This window comes from Mytilus edulis, chromosome 3, assembly GCF_963676685.1.
Source record: "Mytilus edulis chromosome 3, xbMytEdul2.2, whole genome shotgun sequence".
Taxonomy (NCBI): domain Eukaryota; kingdom Metazoa; phylum Mollusca; class Bivalvia; order Mytilida; family Mytilidae; genus Mytilus; species Mytilus edulis.
In genome coordinates, this window is record NC_092346.1 from 84,703,256 (window position 1) to 84,726,812 (window position 23,557).

General features: G+C 32.1%; 3 protein-coding genes across 3 annotated transcripts; all 3 read left to right on the forward strand.

The window, feature by feature from the left end:
• Positions 1-2,627: 2,627 nt before the first annotated feature.
• LOC139515462 (uncharacterized) lies at positions 2,628-3,590 on the forward strand. The gene has a single exon (XM_071305033.1). The coding sequence runs from the start codon at positions 2,628-2,630 to the stop codon at positions 3,588-3,590; it is 963 nt and encodes a 320-aa protein (XP_071161134.1).
• A 2,891-nt stretch (positions 3,591-6,481) lies between these two features.
• LOC139514585 (uncharacterized) lies at positions 6,482-7,901 on the forward strand. The gene has a single exon (XM_071303986.1). The coding sequence runs from the start codon at positions 6,674-6,676 to the stop codon at positions 7,649-7,651; it is 978 nt and encodes a 325-aa protein (XP_071160087.1). The 5' UTR covers positions 6,482-6,673; the 3' UTR covers positions 7,652-7,901.
• A 10,404-nt stretch (positions 7,902-18,305) lies between these two features.
• On the forward strand, positions 18,306-21,062 carry LOC139517650 (uncharacterized). Its single transcript, XM_071308927.1, has one exon. The coding sequence runs from the start codon at positions 18,398-18,400 to the stop codon at positions 19,346-19,348; it is 951 nt and encodes a 316-aa protein (XP_071165028.1). The 5' UTR covers positions 18,306-18,397; the 3' UTR covers positions 19,349-21,062.
• Positions 21,063-23,557: the final 2,495 nt, after the last annotated feature.

The window sequence follows — 23,557 nt, forward strand, 5'->3', positions numbered from 1 at the left end:
GACTTAGGGAAAGGCACATAAAAACTTGTGGCAGTGTTAAACAGGATTCTGAGCACTCAAACATCCATTAACCTGGGGTAGTGTTATACAGGATTCTGAGCACTCAAACATCAACTTACCTGGGGCAGTGTTAAACAGGATTCTGAGCACTCAAACATCCATTAACCTGGGGCAGTGTTGAACAGGATTCTGAGCACTCAAACATCCACTAACCTGGGGCAGTGTTAAACAGGATTCTGAGCACTCAAACATCCATTAACCTGGGGCAGTGTTAAACAGGATTCTGAGTGCTCAAACATCCATTAAACTGTGGCAGTGTTAAACAGGATTCTGAGTGCTCAAACATCCATTAACCTGGGGCAGTGTTAAACAGGATTCTGAGCTCTCAAACATCCATTAACCTGTGGCAGTGTTAAACAGGATTCTGAGCACTCAAACATCCACTAACCTGGGGCAGTGTTAAACAGGATTCTGAGCACTCAAACATCCACTAACCTGGGGCAGTGTTGCAACAACACAACATAACTAATTGTTATATGAAAGTTTAACAACTAAATGGAGTGTTATAAAACAAATGTAAAGGAAAAATAAATTAGATGAATTGTGGACTAAAAGCAATAAATATAGGAATTAAATGAAGAAGAGCAAGGATGCTTGCTGAAATACAACAAACTGCCTTAATGATATCATTGGTATTTACTATGCATATTTTTTAGTTAAGTGTGGGCTTATGTCTAAAGAGATTAAACTTTAAGTAATGATGCAATTTAATCTTCAGACCACCACAGTGGACAGAAAAGATGCATGCGGAAATGTCACACTTATGTAATTGAATATACTATACTTCATGTCAATATGCCAGATTTTGATTGGTTTATATGAGGTAGATAGTTCCCTCTATTCCATGCTTTTTCTCAGACTTCATGTTGCTTATTTATCACAAATCCGTTTGAGGTTGTTCTGCTTGATATTTTAATCTGAAAAAGCATTGCCTTTATTATACCTCACTCAACAAAGGTTAATAGCGTAGGGTAAATAACGTTTTTGATCGATCTGTCAGTCCTGTATTTGCCACCTTGAGTCCCCTGAAACTGCACAACAGCATTTTTTGAAACTGTAGATAGTAACGACTTACTATTAAAATGCGCATTTTGACAGGTTTTAGTTATTGTAATGAAATCACTGATCTTATTTTATTTGTATTGTAGTCCTGTAATATTATGTTGTCATTTCTATGTTATATTTAACATTTCAATTAAAGTGCGAGGTTTGGCATGCCACAAAACCAGGTTCAACCCACCATTTTTTCCTTTAAAAATGTCCTGTACCAAGTCAGGAATATGGCCATTGTTATATTATAGTTCGTTTCTGTGTGTGTTACAATTTAACGTTGCGTCGTTTGTTTTCTCTTATTTTTGAGTGTAAATTGACATTGCGATAAGACGTGCCACGGTACTTGTCTATCCCAAATTCATGTATTTGGTTTTGATGTTATATTTGTTATTCTCGTGGGATTTTTGTCTGATGCTTGGTCCGTTTCTGTGTGTGTTAGTTACATTGTAGTGTTGTGTCGTTGTTCTCCTCTTATATTTATGCGTTTCCGTCAGTTTTATGTTGGTTACCCCGATTTTGTTTTTTGTCCATGGATTTATGAGTTTGAACAGCGGTATACTACTGTTGCCTTTATAATTCACCAGTTATACATAGATTATGTTCATTGAAGTCCTAGACGTGACTAATGCTTAGTCTCCTTTATATAGGCACAATCAATGTAAGTTTATATAATAGCACAAATTTGAAAATTAAAAACTAACTGAAAAAGAAATTATTTGTCATTGGAAAAAAATATAGCCATAGAAAACTGAGGCCAAAATAAAAAAATATGTTTCCCCTCCCCATTGAAAAATAAGCCCCCAGGTCAAAAAATTATATTCCACAAAGAAATCAAAATTATTTTTATTCCTGAAAATAATTTGTTTCCATTTTTGAAAAGTGCCTGAAAGCAAAAGGATTGATAATTTAAATAAATGCACCCAAATTGAGCACACATAACTGATAAGTGGCCTCGACTAAAGTCAAATCATTCATGTGACCAGACTTTTACATCCAGTTAAAAAAATAACCTGTCTTTCTGGTCTGTTAAGAATTTAAACAAAGGGTAGATCCGGGGGAAAGGAACATACATTCTTTTGCATGTGGCCTGATATCAGTTTTTGAACCAGGTTTCTTGTGTTCTTCACATACATGTTGATCCTTCAGAAGAAATCGCTAGATGCTACTTTTATCGGCCAAGGCATTTTTATTAAAGCAAATAACGCATTCATATATGTTCACCTCACCTACAATTTTACAATTATAAAATCCGTACGTTAGAAGACCCTTTAAAGACTTGACGACAGGCCGACGGACAGGAAGAATCTTTCCATTACTATGATCTAGTGGATAAAGATTTGAGACAAAATGGTAAATAATCATTTTTCCAATTAGCCGCTTTGCAAAACTTTTTGACAACTTTCTGTTTTGATAAACCGGATAACAGAAGTGTGTACTTAAAATAGGAAATGATATAATAATCTACGTCCATTTCATGTGTTAGAATATCATCTGATGCTAGAACATATTAAAGGATGAAATTGGGTGAATATCTTGTACTTTTGTGTTTTCTGTTCTTTTATAAAACCCCAGGAGGACGTGGGGATGTACCAGAAAATGTTCCAGAAATAAACATTGGTAGCAAAGAATTCTTAAAGGAACTTCAGAAAATCATTAGGGAGAGAGTGGAAGAACTTATTGAAAAGAGGAGCGAGGAACTATTTCTGAAGCTAGAAAGAAAGATTAAAACCGTAAGCGAAACCAACAACCAGATTAAACATATCTTACATCAACAAGCTCCAATAATGTTTCAATATACAAGTTTCAACGCAGTTTTTAGTGAGGTTCAGAGAAAAGTTATGAGAGAATGTGACAGTTTGATTAACAATAGAAAAACTAAATTAATAAATGAGACCGAACACGATATCATTCAATTTGTAAGTAAAATGCGGGATTACGTTTCCAAAACTACGACTGCTATACAGACGGGAGTGTTACGAAGATACAAGGAAATATTGAAAGATGTGGATGCAATTCCTGTTAATACAAGTGAGCTCCTAGGTTCTAGAGTAAACAAAATGCTCCAACATATTTCCAACCTTGAATTAGAGGTGGGACAAACGATAGCTTTCTTTGCAACGCTTTCCGACAATGGTCCTCAGAATGGTGAGATAATTAAATTCGACAACATAATAACAAACTCTGGAAATGGATACTCAGTCACAGAAGGATTGTTTACTGCTCCTATTGATGGATTGTATACCCTTCATTGCTCATTTCTTGTAGTAAATGGTTATGTAAATGTAGAACTCGTGAGGAATGACAATAAAATAGGAAGAGGCTACGCAGCGGAAGGAAAACATGAGAATTCTGGTTCCATATTTGTTACAACAGATTTAATGGAAGGCGACGAGGTTTTTTGCCATAGACTTCCCGATTACAGTACAGGAACAATTCGCGGTGATTTATACACCACTTTTTCTGGATACATTTTATAAAAGCTTAGGTATGCGTACCTCATATGACTTTTAATCTGGCAAGATGTCTATACCATATGTGTGACCTTTTTATTTGTACGCAATGACTGTTTGTCGAGGATGTACATACTCACTTTATACACATTTCCATTCTTAAAATAAAGTTGTTTACATAATAGTTTATTTGAATTAATTTTTCAACATTCTATACAATCAAAAAGTGTTATATTCATAAATATATTATCAAATAATCAAGATACAGCCAAACTTGTAAACACAATATTTGTTTCTACGACAGAATGAAGTAAAGGTTTTAAGTAATATGTAGTAACGAAATCTTTTGACTAAGTATTTCACCAGTAATACATAAAGATGACGCTAGTTAAAATCCAAAACGCCACTACAGACACGGGCATAGTGATCAAATTGGAATACATAAACACCGTAGCGATACCAAAAGGAATACACTGCTCAAAACAAAGAAATAAATAAAGTAACTGTGAGTAGCTGCATGTACTGTAGGACAATAACAATCAAAACCAAGGAGTAAATATACAGACTCACAAAACCAAAAGACATTTACATTAACAGTTATAAATAAGAAATAAGAAACAACATGAACTCCACTAAAAACCGGAAGTGAAATCAGGTGCTCCGGAAGGGTAAGCATTTTCTGCACCGTATACGACACCCGTCGTGTTATTTCTTTGTTCCGTTCGGTAATAATGGAGGCACTTTGTGTCTTTCGTCTACGTTGGTTGTTTTATTTGTGCTTCATGTCGATCTGATGAATCCATCCCTTTATTTTTACATGTAGTTCTTAAATATGCTTGTACACTTTTGTCTCAGGTAAGGTGAGGATTGCAAGATCTAAAACATGTTTAAAGCCGCCACATTCTGTATGTACCTGTAATAATTCAGATGCCGGTTACTAGTATGCAGTGTGGGTCGTTAGTTGCTGTCTTTTATATCTACTTTTAGTTGATCGTTTTGTCATGCATAAAGACAGTCGTTTTAGATTGTTTGAATCGTTTCACTTTTTGCAAAGTCGGGTCCTTTCATAGCGGACTGTATACGATATTGGTTTTTCTCATTGTTGACGGCCGTTTGTTGGCACTACTGAAATTCATGTCAAATTATAACTCTGTTGGATAGTTGTTACTATAGCAATTATACCCAATATCCTAATTTTATATCATTCAAGAAATGTTAGTGTCAGCAGTCATAGGGCCTATTCCATCTTTATAAAAATATGATAGACAACGAGAAAACTTTCCACCAGAGTTTTAATAAATTTTTTTAAGTGGATGTAAGCATTTAAGCAACCTGTCATTAGTAAATGCCAATTTTTTGGTTGTTTGATTAAACTGCATATTTCAATATTTTGGTAATTGAGAAATGTCACAGTTCTATGAGAAAAGTATAGCGTTAATAAGTTTTTCATAATATAAACATGTCGCTATTCTATTAGAAAAAATATCGCACTCATATAAGATATAAGAAAATATAGCATTATCAATCTAGTACACATGATTTAAACATTAAATACAATCAAACACATTGAAAGTGCATACTACATTGTCTTTGCTACCTAATTGTCTTGTTAATACAATATCTTTATTTTGGAAACAAAGACAATTCAGTTATAGCAAATACATAGACAAAACAAACAAAAGAAAAAAATCGATAATAATAATGTACATGTTATTGGTCTCCTGTCCTAAGTTCTAATGACTCTTCAATAAAAGAAACAACTCTTTTTATAACATTTGATGTTGCTGGACATAGTATAATCACCAGTTTATTAGTAAAGTTAAGTGTATTAAAATTGACCAAATTTTCTATATAATATTTAAAAAGATTTCTCTTTCATTTTTATCAATTTTACAATTTTACAGGTAAAGAAAAAATTGGAATTTATCATCTAAGATATTACATATTTTACTTTTTCCTTCGTTTCTTAGTAATTTTGTGTATCGTTCAGTTTCTATTAAAAGAAGATGATCGCTTATTCTAAATTTGGTTAACATTTTTCTTGTTTCTTCATTTGGGTGAGATAGGAAGTATTCCATTTGGTCATTTATATTATATTTAAGAAATTTATATAGATATGTTTTATTGTTTTCATTTAGGTCATTTATTGTATCATCAATAAGAGTTTTCTTATAGTTAGTACAAACTTTTTTTAGCTAGGGTTTTATTATTTTTATTCTGTTTTAAAGTCTTAGTTTCTTCAACAAGTTTGATTTCAATATTTATTTCTTGTGACACGTTTTTTGCAAAAGTATACCAAGAGTATGTTCCTTCAGTATCTAAATGTTTAGCTAGTTTAAAGGCTTCTATATGAAGTTATGAAGGTAAAGACAAACTTCCAAACAAAATCTGTATCTTTGAAAAAAAATATTTTTGTAAAATTAATGTTTAAGTAATTATGGGAATGACATCTCTGAATCAATATTTTATCAATTATACACAGAATGCATTCGTTAAAGTCAAAGACGTGAATCCGCACTATAATGTCAAGTCTTCATCATAAACACATGCAATGTAAGTTCATACATAGATGGGTTTATACATCTATGGTTCATATAATCAGAAGATATAAAGACAATAGACTATTACTTAAAAAGAAATATATTTAATCATTCAAACTTGATGATATCCGATACCAGTTTTTGAACTAGATTTCCTATGTTATACACGTATAAGAGACCCAATCTGAACAGAATTCCAATAGTTTATTGTTTTCAGAAGAAATCGCTAGGTGCTACTTTTATCAGCAAGGATTTTTTTAAGCAAATAGCTCTCATGCTTATTTCATCACCTCACCTTAAATTTTACCACTATAAAATATGTACTTTGCAAACCCTTTTAAAGACTCGACGACTGTCGGACGGTCAAAATGTATACTCTACCTTACTATGATCTAATGGATTAAAATTTGAGACAGAAGGTAAATAATAATTTTTCCATTTAGACGATTGCTGAAGATTTTAAACGTTTTCTTGATAAACCGGATAACAGAAGTGTGTACTTAAAATACTATTATCGTGTACGTTCATTTTTATGTATGAAAATAAACTTATTGTAGAACATTTTAAAGGATGAAATTGAGTGAATACCTTGTACTTCTTGTCTGTTTTCTGTTGTTCTACAAAACATCAGGAGAACGTGGGGATGTACCAGAAAATGTACCAGAAATAAACAATGGTAGCAAAGAATTCTTAAAGGTTCTTCAGAAAATTATTAGGGAGAGAGTGGAGGAACTTGTCGAAAAGAGGAGGGAGGAACTATTTCTTAAGCTGGAAAGAAAGATTAAAAACGTAAGCGAAACCAATAATCAGATTAAAGACCTCTTACATCAACAAGCTCCTACACTATTTCAATATACAAGTTTCAACACATCTTTGAGTTTTGTTCAGAGCAAAGTGACGACAGAATGTGACAATTTGATTAACAATAGAAAAACTAAATTAATAAATGAGACCGCACATGATATTATTCAATTTGTAAGTAAAATGCGGTCGTACGTTTCCAAAACTACGACTGCTATACAGGCGGGAGTACTACGAAGATACAAGGAAATATTGAGTGATGTGGATGCAATTTCTGTTAGTTCAACTGAGCTCGTGGATTCTAGAGTAAAAAATATGCTCCAAAATATTTCAAACATCGAATTAGAGGTGGAACAAGCGATAGCTTTCTTTGCAACGCTTTCCGAAAATGCTCATCAGAACGACGAGATAATTAAATTCGACAACATAACAACTAATTTTGGAAATGGATACTCAGTCACAGAAGGATTATTTACTGCTCCTATTGATGGATTGTATACTATTTATTGCTCATTTCTTGTAGTCAATGGTTATGTAAATGTAGAACTCATGAGGAACGACCATAAAATTGGAAGAGGATACGCAGCGGGAGGAAGACTTGAGCATACTGGTTCCATATTTGTTACAACAGATTTAATAGAAGGCGACGAAGTATATTGCCGTAAACTTCCTGATTACAGTACAGGAATAATTCGCGGAGATTTATACACCACTTTTTCTGGATACGTTTTAAAACGAATTTCATAAAAGCTTAGGTATGCTTACCCCATATGTTAGATGTTTTACTAAACAAGATATATATATCGTGTGTACTGTATGTCGAGAATGTACATAATCACTTTTCATTAATGTTTTCATGATATGTCTTTGGAATTTATTTTAGATTTTCTATATAATCAAGAAGAGTTATTTGTAGAGATAATGTATTGTCAAATAAACGAGAAAGAAATAGGTTTGTTCAACATGAGACTATTTTACAATAAATCTTTCCAGAAAACATAGTTGTACGTTATTCTCATATCAAAGTGTAAACCTATTTGCAACTGATCAAATTTAAAACTTACAGATAATTTTTAAGAAAAGTATTTAGGACCTTAAATTCTATTTCTCCCTTCTGACTAGATGAATGATTTAAAACAATATAGTTGACCAATTTGTGTATTATTCTGTTAAAATTTTGGCGAATATCTTATTACGACTTAGTGTGTTTACAATCGGCATGTACAGATACATTCTCTTGAGAATTCCTTGACCTATTTCTGTGCCGTCATTAGTGAACACTATATCCGACTACACTTATTATTAAAGTGGCAATACTTATTAAAGTATATCATTTTAGTAACCGATTGAAGACGAAACTATATAATTTGAAGTGGAATAAAATGTACATCATCAAGATTCTGTTAATGTCTCAAATTTGGTTATTTGAGATTTAACATTTATACTTTTTCTCAATTCAAATCGTTATTTGCACTTCCAAACGTTTTTGAAAACACTATTTTAAATCAAATACTGTGTCCGGAGATGACGTTAAAAATCTGATCTGATATAAAAAGATTGATTAATTGATTTTTGGTGTTTATAGTTATCAGGCTTATAATTTAATACGCCAGTCGCGCGTTTCGTCTACATAAGACTCATAAAATAAAAAGATAAAAAGAAATAGAAATAGAAAGTACAAAGTTGAAGAGCATTGATGACCAAAAATTCCAAAAGTTGTGCCAAATACGACTAAGGTTATCTATGCCTGGGATAAGAAAATCGTCAGTATTTCGAATAATTCATACTTTTACAAACAGTAAATAAAAAAACAAAATGAATATATATTTATTGATATGCATGTGAACACCGAAGTGCTGACTACATGGCTGGTGATTCCCTCGGAGACAAAACGTCCACCAGCAGTGGCGTTGAACCAGTGGTGTAAATAGTTATCAAAGGTACCAGGCTTATGATTTAAGTACCGGTCTTTGTAAAAATCATGCAGAAGGTGATTCATGGCATGTCACAGAAGTATTTTTTTTTTGCCCTATATCATAAGAACTTTGGTAGATGGTCAAAATTCTGTCTTTATTTTCCCTGTATTATGCCCGTTGCCATGGTAACCATCAAATCAACATTTTGCCTGAATATGTGAAAAAAGACCCTTTTTGAAAATATAAAATAAGGGAATTTAAAGTCCCATAGAAATAAAGTTAATCAATACAAAGGATATGTATATTTACAGTATTGACAAACAAAACCCCAAACTATTAAAAAACGTTAAAATTGTGAATTTACTAAATAGTTTGTTTCCATAGCAACCATTTAAAAATGTGTTAAAATTCGAAAATGAAAAATTTCAAAAACTTTAAAATTTTAAATCTGTTTATCTCCCAAGACCAACAATACCATGACATGTCATTGACAAATTTTGAAAGACCACATTCTATATATTCAGAAAATAAAAAGAAAGTCGTGTGTTTTTTTTTCTTTAAAAAAAAAAATTTAGTCAAAAATTGTCAATTTTCACCAAAATTCAGATTAACAATCAGATGAATAATCCAAAATTTTGAACTTAAAAAGCTAAATCATTCCATTTATATGTGCAATTCTGACACACATTTGTTAATTTTAAAGGAGAATATATGATAAATGAAGATATACTTGTACAAAATGAAAAATCATCACTCTGGGTATGGTGCACCCCCCTTTTTTTCGATTTTTTTTTTTTTTTTTTCAAAATTATAAAATTTGTTGAAAGAAATGTGGTATCTCATTGTGTTTACTTGTGAACTAAGTATTTTAAGAATTTAAGCATAACACAACTTCTAAAGTTGAGGGCAGCATATGTACCCCCTCCCTTCAATCTTATATGTAAGATTTCTCAGAAGTTTAAAAAAAAAATGGTAATACGCATAACCCGTTGTCGTGTCTAAGACTGATGCTGTCAGTGAAAAAGAATAAAGTTGAATCCAAAACTTAATTACTAGTAAGTCTATGTATAAAGATAAGAGGATGTGTTGTAATTGTCAATGAGACAATTAACTCTCAACCAGAGAGAGCAAAGACATAGAAATAAACAACCACAGATCACCGTATATCCTTCAACAATGAGCATAACATGATTATCTATAAAACAAATCTTAATGAACATTTAAAACAAATAGCTCAGGATACTTTCTCTTTCAAAATGGCTATAAAGAAGTTACAGTAACAATTTAATGCAACTCATTGTTGGTTTTTGAAACAGATTGATGCTTTAAAAACTTTAACCCTAGACTAAGATCTGCTAAACAAGAAGACTCACCCTGAAATGTCTGGTTGGTTTTATTTATAATTGAATTACTTTTGAAACTCTGTAAGTGTTATGTAAAGATTTTAATACAAGTATCATATTAACTTAACATTATCAATGTTCTAAGAAAATGAGGTCAGGGTAAGATGAACTATGTCAGACAGACGAAAAAAAGAGAACGGAAACGGAAAATTCAGCATTTTTTCCATTTTTAAAGGGGCATAACTTATTGACAGTACCTGTTACACCAATAACATTCTAACTGTTTTGAATTTTATGGAAATAAGCATTGTGTATAAGTTTCAAAACATTTGGTTGTGGCAAACTTAAGTTAGAGAACGGAAACAAAAAAGTCAGCATTTTTTTTCCATTTGTATAAGGGTATAACTCTGGAACGGACGTACTTACAGACAAGGGTACAACTTAATGCCCCCTTTGCTACAGTGGGGGCATACAAATTCTACATGTTCTATCTGAGGAAATATGTACCAACGATCTACATTAATTGTGCAAGAATTTGTCAATGTTTCTATTGTATATGGTGGAAAAGGACAGCTTGGCTATTATTTTTTTTAAAACCTAACTGAATTATTATTTGTATACCGCAGAATAATCGCGTTTTTTTATGGTTCTCAAAAATATTATCCTTGTGGCCCTGAGGAAAATTTGCTGGTCCAAACTATTGTATACTGTTTTGATTCTCAAACCTTTATGACAACCATGTGCAATGGCCATTCTTGAATTTTGCCTAATTTAATCAATTGTTATATTTACATATTTTTATGCCCCCGCAGTGGCGGAGGGGGCATTAAGGTTAACCCTTGTCCGTCCGTCAGTATGTCCCAATGTTGGTTTCTGTTCTCTATCTTTAGTTTGCCTCAACCAAATGTTATGAAACCTAATCACATTGCTTATTACCATAAAACAAGACTAAGTTTGGTGGTGTCACTTAAACCGTCCAAGAGTTATGCCCCTTTACAAATAGAAATATTGCTGAATTTCCGTTTCTGTTCTCTAACTTTAGTTTGTCTTTACCAGATGTTATTAAAATTATACACAATGCTTAAAACCACCAAATGCAGATCAACTTTGAATTTTGGTGGTGTAACTTTCACTGTTCTATGCAATGCCTCTTTAAAGAGGGAAAAAGTTGCTGAATTTTTTGTTTTGTATTTCTTTCTTTAGTTTGCCTCAACCAAATGTTACGAAACTTTTACACAATTCTTATCACCATAAAAGTTAGTACACAATTGGTAAGTGTCTTCAGTCATGTCCGTTTATGACTTTTATGATATGGAAGCGGGAGCATCATCTGTGTCCAATGGACACATTCCGCATTTATTTCAAATCTTTTAGATAAGTTAGATTATTATATATTAGAATAAAAAGAAAGGTTCTGTAGTTCTTCTTCAATTTCAATTTTAGCACAGTTAAATCGACATTGTGACAAATAAGTGTTTGCATAAAGGTTGCGATACATGTCGATTTACATGGGAGGTAAATAGTAACAGCCATTATGTGTACATAATCTGACTCTGTGCAATAGTATACTAGTCCACAAAAGAAACGATGCAAGGCAATGTATTTTCCATAGATAATGAAATTGGAAACACTGTACCAAGATTAAAACTGTCCCATTTGTCTAATCTTTACAGAGTGTTATTATCTTATCAAAACCACTGATTTAAGACAAAAAAAAAAAATTTATTTTTTTATTTTTGTTATATCAAAAATAGTATTTTTATAAATAAACCAGATGCTCCGCAGGGCGCAGCTTTATACGACCGCAGAGGTATTGCACAATACTTAACTTAATAATTTTGGACCCCGATTTGGACCAACTTGAAAACTGGGCCCATAATCAAAAATCTATGACCATGTTTAGATTCAGCATATCAAAGAACCACAAGAATTCTTTTTTTGTTAAAATCAAGCTAAGTTTAATTTTGGACCATTTTGATCTTAATGTAGACCAATTTGAAAACAGGACCAAAAATTAAGAATCTGAATACACGGTTAGATTTGGCATATCAAAGAACCCCAATAATTAATTTTTTGATGAAATCAAAAGTTTAATTTTGGACCCTTTTGGCCCCTAATTCGTTGGGACCAAAACTCCCAAAATCAATCCAAACCCTTCTTTTGTGGTTATAAACCTTGTGTTAAAATTTCATAGATTTCTAATAACTTATGCTTAAGTTATTATGCAAAAACCAAGAAAAATGCTTATTTGGGACCTGTTTTTGGCCCCTAATTCCTAAACTGTTGGGACTAAAACTCCCAAAATCAATCCCAACCTTCCTGTTGTGGTCATAGAGACCTTATGTTAAAATTTTATAGATTTCTTTTTACTTATACTAAAGTTATTGTGCGAAAACCAAGAAAAATGCTTATTTGGGCCCTTTTTTGCCCCTAATTCCTAAACTGTTGGGACCAAAACACCAAAAATCAATGTCAACCTTTCTTTTATGGTCATAAACCATGTGTTTAAATGTCATAGATTTCAATTTACTTTACTAAAGTTAGAGTGCGAAAACCAAATGTCTTCGGACGACGACGACGCCAACGTGATACCAATATGCGACCAAAAAATTTTCAATTAATAAAAATCGAAATTAGAACTTAATTTTTTTCGTTTAAACATGGTCTGCTTAAAATTTTGATTGCCATCCGTCCTCGTGTCCATCTGGCTGTCCTTACAGCGCTCGCACATGTACAAATTATGTCAGATTTTTAAGAAACTAATACTTTAGGTTATTATAAGCAATATCTCGAACAAGTTAGATATTGGTGGTCAATCGACTTTAATAAAAAACATTTATAACCCTTGAAAATAATAAATTTATGGAAAATAGCCCCTTTGACGCTCCCACAGGTACAATTCTTGCCAGATTTTTAATAAAACTTATACACTAGATTAATATCAACAATATCTCGGATGAGTTCTATAATCATGGACAATTGACTTTTTTAAAAGAGTTATGACCCTTAAAAATATTAAAATTTATGGAAAGTTGCCTTGTTAGCGCTCTCGATGGTACAAATTTTTTATTTTTTATTTTCAGTTTATTTCTGATAGAACGGACGTAGTTTTTTTAGGTCACCGTTTCAAAGGAACTGTGAATTTTGCCATCACTTTGCTTTCGTTGTCGTCTGTCCGGTGTAAAATATTTGAAACATTTCCACTGAAACTACTTAACCAATTCCAGTAAAACTTATAAACTGAATGATCCTTAGGATATCTAGAATTAAGTTTGTGTTCTATTTTCTATTTTGTAAAAAAACATGGCCGCCATGGGTAAAATAAGAACATAGGGGTAAAATGCAGTGTGTAGCTCATATCTCAAACACTAAAGCCTTTTAAGAGCAAATTTTCAGATGAATCTAACAACCCATTGTTGGGTTGCTGCCACTTAATTGTTAATTGTACGGAAATTTTGCAGTTTTGGTTATTATCTTGAATATTATTAATGACAAAGATAAACTGTAAACAGCACAACTTTCAGCAAAGTAGGATCTACAAATAAGTTTATATGACCAGAATTGTCAATTGAATCCGTATGGAGTTATAGCCCTTTAAAGAAATTTTTCACAATTTGTTCATCTAGTTTGCTTCCTTTAAAAAAAAATCTTCTTTTGATATTGAATATGCTTAACTTGGGAGTTATAATCTTGTATAAATTTAGTTTTTTATTTCCTTGTACTTCAAGAAACTTAGCCACTATGGCTAAAATGGAACATAGGGGTAAAATTCATTTTTTGCTTTTGAAGAAAAAACGACAGATACAAAGAACATTTAAATGGAATTGTTAAGCCACTCATTGATATATATTGAAGGGACAAATAATCATTGATGCAAGATTTAACTAAAAATTACAGGTGATCGATTCAGGTTCTTTAGAGTCAATTTTAAAGACCATGAAATAGAATCTAAAGATTTTAAATTTCTGTTTGGGTTGTTCTCTCTTTGACACATTCCCCATTTCTAAAAAAAAATCTAATATATAAAAATGGTGTAGGGGGTTCTATTATTGCCCTCACCCTTTGAAGAAATTTCATGTTTTAATGCTCAAAATGTTCACAATTGAATTCCATCTTTTAAATTTATTAATGATTTTTGGAATTTTGAAAAAAAGGGGGGGCACCATGCCCAGAAAGTAAAAAAATTCCTTCTCTACAAAAATATCTCTATCAATCATATTTTCTCATTTATAATTACCAAATTTGTGTCAGGAATGCACGCATAAATGGAATGTTTTAGCTTTTTAAGTTCAAAATGTTTCAGTATTCATCTGTTTGGTAATCTGAATTTTGGTGAAAATTGACAATTTTTGACTAAAATTATTTTTTTAAAGAAAAAAAAAACACACGACTTTCTTTTTATTTTCTGAATATATAGAATGTGGTCTTTCAAAATTTGTCAATGACATGTCATGGTATTGTTGGTCTTGGAAGATAAACAGATTTAAAATTTTAAAGTTTTTGAAATTTTTCATTTTCGAATTTTAACACATTTTTAAATGGTTGCTATGGAAACAAACCATTTAGTAAATTCAAAATTTTAACGTTTTTGTATAGTTTGGGGTTGTGTTTGTCAATACTGTAAATATACATATTGTTTGTATTGATTAACTTTATTTCTATGGTTCTTTAAAATCCATTATATTTCAATTTTCAAAGGCTACTTATGGACGTATTTAGGCAAAATTTTGTAAGGATGGTTTCCATGGCAACCAAAGTTGAAAAGAAAAAATTAATACAGAAAACTTATTTTCATACCATACCTTCATCATAAACAAAATATAAAGACATTTGAAGAGGGGTCATGAATCGCCCATCAACAGGAACCTGCAAGATTCTTACAAAGACCGGTACTTAATACGTCAGACGCGCGTTTAGTCTACACAAGACTCATCTGTGACGCTCAGATGAAAAAATAAGAAAGCCAAACAAGTACAAAGTTGAAGAGCATTGATGACCAAAAATTCCAAAAAGTTGTGCCAAATACGACTGAAGTTATCTATGCCTGGGATAAGAAAATCGCCAGTATTTCGAAGAATTCATACTTTTACAAACTGTAAATTAAAAAACAAAGACCATATGATGAACAACGAAGTGCTGACTACTGGGCTAGTAATTCCTTCAGAGCTGCAGTGACATCGACCCAGTGGTGTTAATAGTTATCAAAGGTACCAGGCTTATCATTTTATACGCAAGACGCGCGTTTCTTCTACATAAGACTAATCAGTGACGCTCAGATAAAAAAAAAATAGAAAGCAAAACAAGTACAAAATTAAAGAGCATTAATGACCCAAAATTCCTAAAAGTTGTACTGAGATATTCAAATGTGCGAAAGGACAGTTGTTGCGGTTTATATCTTTTAGATTTATGGTAATGTCTTTTGGTTTAAATTCTGCAGTACATTAAGAGAAAAAAATACTATCAAGATAACGGTGCATGCTGTTTAATTTATCAATGAACGAATCTAGTTTTTTTTCACTGCGTTTGACCATATGCCTGGGTCTACGCAGGGCTCCACGAAACATCTTTCCAAGTTATTTACATCAATTTTATCAAAGCAATTGTAAAACCAATTGCTCTAGGTTCAGAGTTAATCAGATGTCGTTACTAAAACAAACTCTGTTAGAGTTAATACAATCTAAATTGCTTTCTCCTTGCAAAAGTGTATTGTTTGTTTCACCCTTTACACAAGTATTCCTCATTCCAAACAAATAGACAAAACAGAAACAAAACTACATAATAAATCACATAATATTATAAACTAAATATTACATATACAAAACAAAAATGCAATGTGGACAAGTAAATATTGTAGCCTTAAAAATTATCTTAAAGAAAATTTGTTTATTTAAAAAATAATATTTTATAAAAATAAACCATTGCAAAGAGCTTACTCCTGCTGGAACCCCTGGTGCCAACTAAAAGAATGACCATACAAGTAAACTTTAACGTAAAAAAATATCTACCCAATCCATGCTGCCTTAGGTTTAGATTTTCTTTTTTAACATTATTAATATTTACTTAAACGTTTGTCGAATGATTCAAAATATCAACTGTATGTACTTGTCTCGTTTTGCTGATGTACTACTTACTATGATTATTTATAAACGTAGTTTTTTCCCATAAACATATTACAAAAAGACAAACTGAAAGAGTTGTTATTACTTTAATTCATAATACTATATGACCAACATGCAATTATCGTGTCTACGTGGGAGGGGTGGGGGTAAATGTTCTCTGTAGAACGTTACTCTTTTTCAAACAAAACAATTCTCTGAAACTGACATAATCACGTTGTTTGATTTCCTGATTGACACACACTTGTTATAATTGGGGGACGTGATTTTCAACAAACGATCGGCATTCTCATGGAAACCAACTTCTCTCCCATTTCTACCAACTTGGCTCTTTAACTTCAGGTTGCACTATTTAGATGATGTCCTCTCATTTAATACGTCAAAGTTTGGTGACTATATTGAATGCATCTATCCCATCGAACCTCAAATAAAGGTTACAACAGATACAGGTAAGACTGCCTCATAATTTGACTTACCTTTGACACCATCTTACGGTGTATATCACAACTCGTTTGGGTGAGGCCGTGTCTGTTTTAACGTTTGGATTTTATTGCACGCAGTTCGATCTTTGAACATTGGTTTTTACTGGTATTAATCTTAATTTTGTGATCAGTAAATTATCATCATACTAAAATTTATGTGTTAATACACAAACACATTCATGTGTTTACAATTTGTCGATACCTGTATCGTGGCATTGCACAAGGTCATGTTTTTCCTCATACTGTTTATGACGCCTTTACACTAAAGAGGTTGTTGTGTACTGATTGATATTTTAGTATTAGATGCATGATGTTTTCATTATCTGTCCTGGTCCACTCTGTGTTTTTGTCTGATGTATTTCAATTTGTATCCACATCTTCTTTTTATATATTTACATCTAGAAATTGACGATGATCGATTGAGATCAAATTTAAGACACACTAGATCTTTCAGCTTTCAAACTGTGTACTTTTCATTTCAACACATCAACTTCTATGATAGAGGTTTGATGCTTACAATGATGCTTTCATACAGTTACTAACAGTTACAAGTTGTGAAGTTAAAACCATTCCTTCGTAAATCATACGGACGCAATCACGATTTTGTTGTACCGATATGAATGATCTGTTTTACAGATAAAGACAGGTATGTTCCAATTTCGTAACCACCGAATGAGATCTATAGAATTAAATTTATCACCGAGTTTGTACTTACATGTCTTATATGACGGATGCCTTAGCTGGTGCAGGAATTTATAACCTTCAAGAATATGTGAGATCACCCAAATTTAGATTTAAAGGGGATTGTGTTGGTCCTGCTGTAGTCATATGTATTTGTTATGTTTAGACTGGTAACAGTCTTGTCTATCCTTTTTCATGAAAAACGTGATTCAATTTCAAAATTGGACATTAGGTCTATATTGAAAGTTAGACAATTTACATGATTGATAATTTACAATTTGATGATTTCTTATGGTTAGATAAGAGTCTATGTCTTATTCACGATTGAATGATATCTTATCACTAGATATAAAAAAAAAAACCAAGGAATTTAATAGACGTAAGACGACGTTTGTCATTTGTAGAGGATGATCTGCTTATCCTTCCGGAGCATCTGAGATCATTCCCGGTTTTTGGTTGGGTTCGTGTATATGTTTATGAAGTCTATTTAAATAATAGCATAAATCGTCTTAAACATACACTGTGGACTCCTAATAGATATATATATATTAACACCCATATTACCAAGATGAGTATCATTTTTTTTTTCAAAGACTGAATTTTGTCGTGTGTTCTTTTACCTGCAGTTATAGCTTAGAATTTCTTTAGATATGCCAGCAGTTTGTCAGAAAACGATTTAAATAAAGATTAACTCTATTAACTCATGATACAGTGATGAATTGAGCCATTTAGACAAAGTTATCATATAGCTATATTGAATATTATTTTCTCGAGAACGCAAGCACTAGGTAATTATATTACATCAAGTTACAGAGAGTATATTTCAAAATCCTAAAATAATTGGGATCTTATCAATCTTAGTTGCGGAAATACTGACTTATAAAACGACATAAAATATACTTATACGTACTCATAAGTTGAGAGTATATGATAATTGAAGAAAAACTAAAACAAAATGGCGAGAATGTCATATGGTCGGTTTATAATATACTTCGTTTCATGGAATTTGAATCTGCAAGTGGGATGGGGGAGCGATATAACACCAAATATTACTTTTCCTCAAACATTGGATGAAAATCTAAAGAAAGCTGTAGAGGATGCCGCAGGAAATATCACGGATGAACTGTTTCACAAACTCAGTGAAAAGATAGACGCACTTGGGGATAAGACTATTGAAGATATTGTTTTGAAAAAAATAATGAACAAATATACTGAAACCAGTGGTAAGATCAAACAACTTGGTTCGAATTTAACTAGGACATTAAATCGCAAATTGAACGTTACAGAATCGGCAATATTATCTAAGGTTGATGAAGAAATTAGTGGAATTACTAGTGACATTCGAGAAAAATATTTAGATTTTGAAAAACAAATTAATAACGACATAGATTCAAAACAAAAAACGACTGAAGAACATTTGAGCAACGCTACAGAATCAATGTTAAGAAATCTAGACACACAACTGGACCAGTTAATGTTCAACGTTTCCAGTAAGTCAAACGAAGGATCGAGCAGGACAATGGTGGTTTTCTCAGCTTTGCTCACGAAAAATGTGTTGAGTGATGGAACGAATTATATTGCATTTGATCACGTAGTGACAAATATCGGACATGGATATAACAAAACTGGAGGATTTTTTACTACTCCGATAGATGGGGTTTTCATGTTTACGTCAGTATTTCTAGTGGACGATGGCTATGTTAACATGAAGCTTACAAAGAACGGAAATGAGATAGCCCGGGGATATGCTGCAAAAGATGTACGTGAAGGAGCAGGATTCGTTAGTGTGATTCTAAATTTGAAGACTGGTGATGAAGTAGGTATCAAAATGATTCCCGGATGGATCACAGGGTGTATGAGAGGAGACTTCTATTCATCATTTTCTGGAACAAAAGTTGGACACTAGGATCACAGGGTGTGTGAGAGGAGACTTATATTCATCCTTTTTTGGAATAAGAGTTGGACACTCACAGTGCAACAGATGTATCGATTTCGTTATTTTCATTATATATGACAAACATATGCAATGAGTAATTACGTTTTAAATTGCAATATACTTCGATTTCAATAATCTTATTTTCACATGTTTCGATGAAGTAAATAATATCAATTTGTTTTTCTATTAAAGTTCAACAAAACATATTTAGTATGCCATATTACTCACATCAAAATAGTATCACAAATTAGTATTTTGTTTAAAACAATTGAACAGAAACTTTAGTTGTCAATGCTCAAACTACACACATCATTGTTGGTGTTTAAAGGAGACGAACACTTTTTTTCAATTTCATTAAACTTACATTCATTCGTTGATATACAAAATCTTTTAACTTTCGTATTTAAAAAAAATGCATTTATAAGCAGTCTACGGATAGATGTTTTTTTTAAAAGAAAGTACCAATAGCTGTTTATTGATTTTTGTCGAGCCTTCGACTTTAATCGAAAAAGCGAGACTAAGCAATCCTACATTCCGTCGTCGTCGGTGTCGTCGTCGTCGTCGGTGTCGTCGTCGTCGTCGGTGTCGTCGTCGTCGTCGGTGTCGTCGGTGTCGTCGGTGTCGTCGGCGGCGTCGTCCACAAATATTCACTCTGTGGTTAAAGTTTTTGAAATTTTAATAACTTTCTTACACTATCCTTGATTTCTATCAAACTTGGACAAAAGCTTGTTTATGATCATAAGATAGTATCCAGAAGTAAATTTTGTAAAAATAAAATTCATTTTTTCTGTATTTAACTTATAAATGGACTTAGTTTTTCTGCCGGGAAATATTTCATTCAATCTGTGGTTAAAGTTTTTAAAATTTGTATAACTTTCTTAAACTATTCTGGGTTGGTACCAAACTTGGACAAAAGCTTGTTTATGATCATAAGATAGTATCCAGAAGTAAATTTGGGGAAAGAAATATCAATTTTTCCGTATTTTACTTTTAAACGGACTTAGATTTTCTGCGAAACAACACATTCACTCAGTGGTTAAAGTTTTTAAGATTTTAATAACTTTCTCAAACTATCCTGGGTTGGTACCAAACTTGGACAGAAGAGTGTTTATGATCATAAGATAGTATCCAGAAGTAAATTTTGTAAAAAAAATATCCATTTTTCCGTATTTTACTTTTAAATGGACTTAGATTTTCTGCGAAACAACACATTCACTCTGTGGTTAAACTTTTTAGAATTTTAATAACTTTCTTATACTATTTTGGATTTGTACCAAACTTGAACAGAAGCTTGTTTATGATCAAAGTCTAGTATCTAGAAGAACATTTTGTTTTCTTCCAGTTAACATTACATTCCATCTGCAGTTGAAGTTTTTAAACATTTATTAAATTCATAAACTATCCTGGATTTTTACCAAACTTAGACAGAAGCTTCTAACAGTCGAAAGATAGTATCAACAGGAATATATTATTGATTTATATCCTCATTTTTGTTGAGCCTGCGAATAACAGAAAGAGTAAGCGAGACACTGGGTTCCACGGAACCCTTACGAATTTTTAAATTGATGTGATTCTGCTGGTAGGAAATTTTAATTTATTTCATTAAATCTGATAATAACATGATTAACATATGTACTGCATATCATATTGTGTCTGCTTATCCAAATAAAATCTTCGAATGTGATTTTTATTTATGTTTTTTTTTGCACAAATATGTAATATCTCAAATAGTGTAGAATTTATGTATAAAATGCCTTTTGTACTTATTTTACCCCATGTTATGATGAAGTCGGGAAAATATTATTTTTTAGCTGATCGTAAAAGTTCAAGGTCAAAGGCACTAAACAAAATTCCGAAATTTGTACAAAACAAAATGGTTGCGGATGCTAAAATGGGATTGCAATCTATATGCACATATAGTCATACATAATGAGAGGCGGATTCCTATTGATTCGAGTTTAATTTTGAAAAGGTCAAAGACGAAGTTATTAAAATAACACTGAAATTTTTTCATAAAGTTAAATTTCATATGCTTACTAATATGCTCTAGGAGTGCAACGTTATGTGGATTCATATATAGTCACATACAAACGCATGAACAATTTCTATTGATTTTGAGACCGAAATTTGTATAGTTAAACGTTTTCAGGATGTTTTATGAATTACATCATTCGAAACCTGAGTTAAATGTGTGGTAAAATACAGTAAGAGGAAGACCCTTATTCATTCAGAAGTAATTTTCTCTACGGACAAAGTCATAGTCTCTAAAACAGGTTTTGTAAAACAGTATTTCGGTATTAAATCATGCCTGAAATGAATAGTACCGTAAATGAATTGATATAAAATATGTCAACCTTTCTACACCAACGTCCCTTGTAATAATATAGTGTGAGGTATATGGGATTGTTCACTAAATGTTATCTTATTTAGAGATTTCCATTAGTATTCATCCAATTGAAAGGGCTAAACACTACAAATAAAGATGCACATAAGCACTATTCATATGGACCGAGGAAACACAATATAGTTTTAACTGAAATCAGGTGCTATTCATCGTTCTTGAACTATGAATTGTTCAGAGTCAATATAATTGCATACTCATCATTGAGACTGTACACCATTGCCTTTATTTACACACCAGGGAGAAATTTTGATGACCAATATAAGATGGCTTTATGATACTTTACATAAGGTTAATGCGCTTTATCCGACAGCTGTTATCCGAACCTCTCGTATAAACAAAAAGTCAATATATTTAAACAGGTATTCGAGTTTATCAAAAGGTCTGAGAGATTTCTTGTTGTATGACACCAATCATAGTGTATTCGCGTTATATTCACGTCATCATCATCATTTTCATTACCAATTTTTACGTTAATTTCTGTTTCATCTTTTTTAATAGATAGACTCGTAAAGTCTTTTATCTTACTTCCTATACATTTCTGGGAATATGATTGGTCAAAAGGTTAAGCAAAGTATTGTATATTCTAAATTATTGCATGCTCACTCATATTAATAGTGTACTGTAATTAATTGTTATTCGGAGCAGACTTCATAAGTATGGTTTACTTGTGTTCAATCCATTTAATTTTGAGTAAATAACATATGTTTAAAATGAGTATTTATGCGATTTCAAAGTCACACAATCAAGAACAAACATAAATAGATATAGGAAGATGTAGTGTGAGTGCCAACGAGACAACAATGTAAAGTTCATTACAATATTTAATATACGTAATAATCTGTATAAGCATTTACCATAGGAAGTGACATATGTATATAAACTTCATAAAGATACAAAGCTTTTAATTTTGTACGATGGATGCATAAGACTCGTCAGTAGCGCCTATAACAACAAAGAACTAAGCCCCTCAAAACAATAAATCAATTCAAAATGATTCATCAAATAATGATTAATTATATAACAAGACAAGACTGCGTTAAACTATTGCATTTTTAAAAATCTTGCAAAACAGCAGAATTTTCCCTATTTCATTTTGCCGGGAACCACTGTCAGCACCTGTTGCATTTCACGAATCTTTTTCGTCTACAAAAACACCTTTTCACCCATAACACCCTTAAAAAGTCAGAATATGAGAAATGAAAGAAAATATCGAACATTTTGGAAACAGCCAACAAATGAAAAAAATTCAAGAAACATTTATTACCTAAACGCAGACCTGACATAAAACACGAATAAGAAGAGAAAAAAAATAGGATCATAACTGTTACCTGGTCAGACTGCATATTGCAGATTTGAAAGAAATAATACCCGTTTCTTGAACCTATCGAATGATTTACTACACAAAACTGCATAGAAAGCCAAAAATACTTCAGGCTTCGTGAACAAACAGTTGTGCGTACCTCAAGGATACGCAAACAAAGTGTTACGTTTACCTCTGGAGTACCTTAGCGACCTGTTACGCGTACCTTTAGCGCACGTATAACAAAATGGATTGCGACCCGAAAGGCTCTTCATTGTATTTAACCAATAAGTATAACTACCTTAGCTAAGTCTTCATTGTATTTAACCAATAAGTGTAACTACCTTAGTCAATGTAGGAGCGAACTCGTTTTGACCCTGCTTTCCAAATTATGTGCCGTTTTTTTTTATTTTCTTGTTCTAATAGGGTTATCCTTTTTAAAACTAGAATATGTGTTTTTATTGTGTATTTTACT

Coding starts and splice junctions, on each gene's coding strand:
- LOC139515462 (XM_071305033.1), top strand. CDS start 2,628: ATGAAATTGGGTGAATATCTTGTACTTTTGTGTTTTCTGTTCTTTTAT.
- LOC139514585 (XM_071303986.1), top strand. CDS start 6,674: ATGAAATTGAGTGAATACCTTGTACTTCTTGTCTGTTTTCTGTTGTTC.
- LOC139517650 (XM_071308927.1), top strand. CDS start 18,398: ATGGCGAGAATGTCATATGGTCGGTTTATAATATACTTCGTTTCATGG.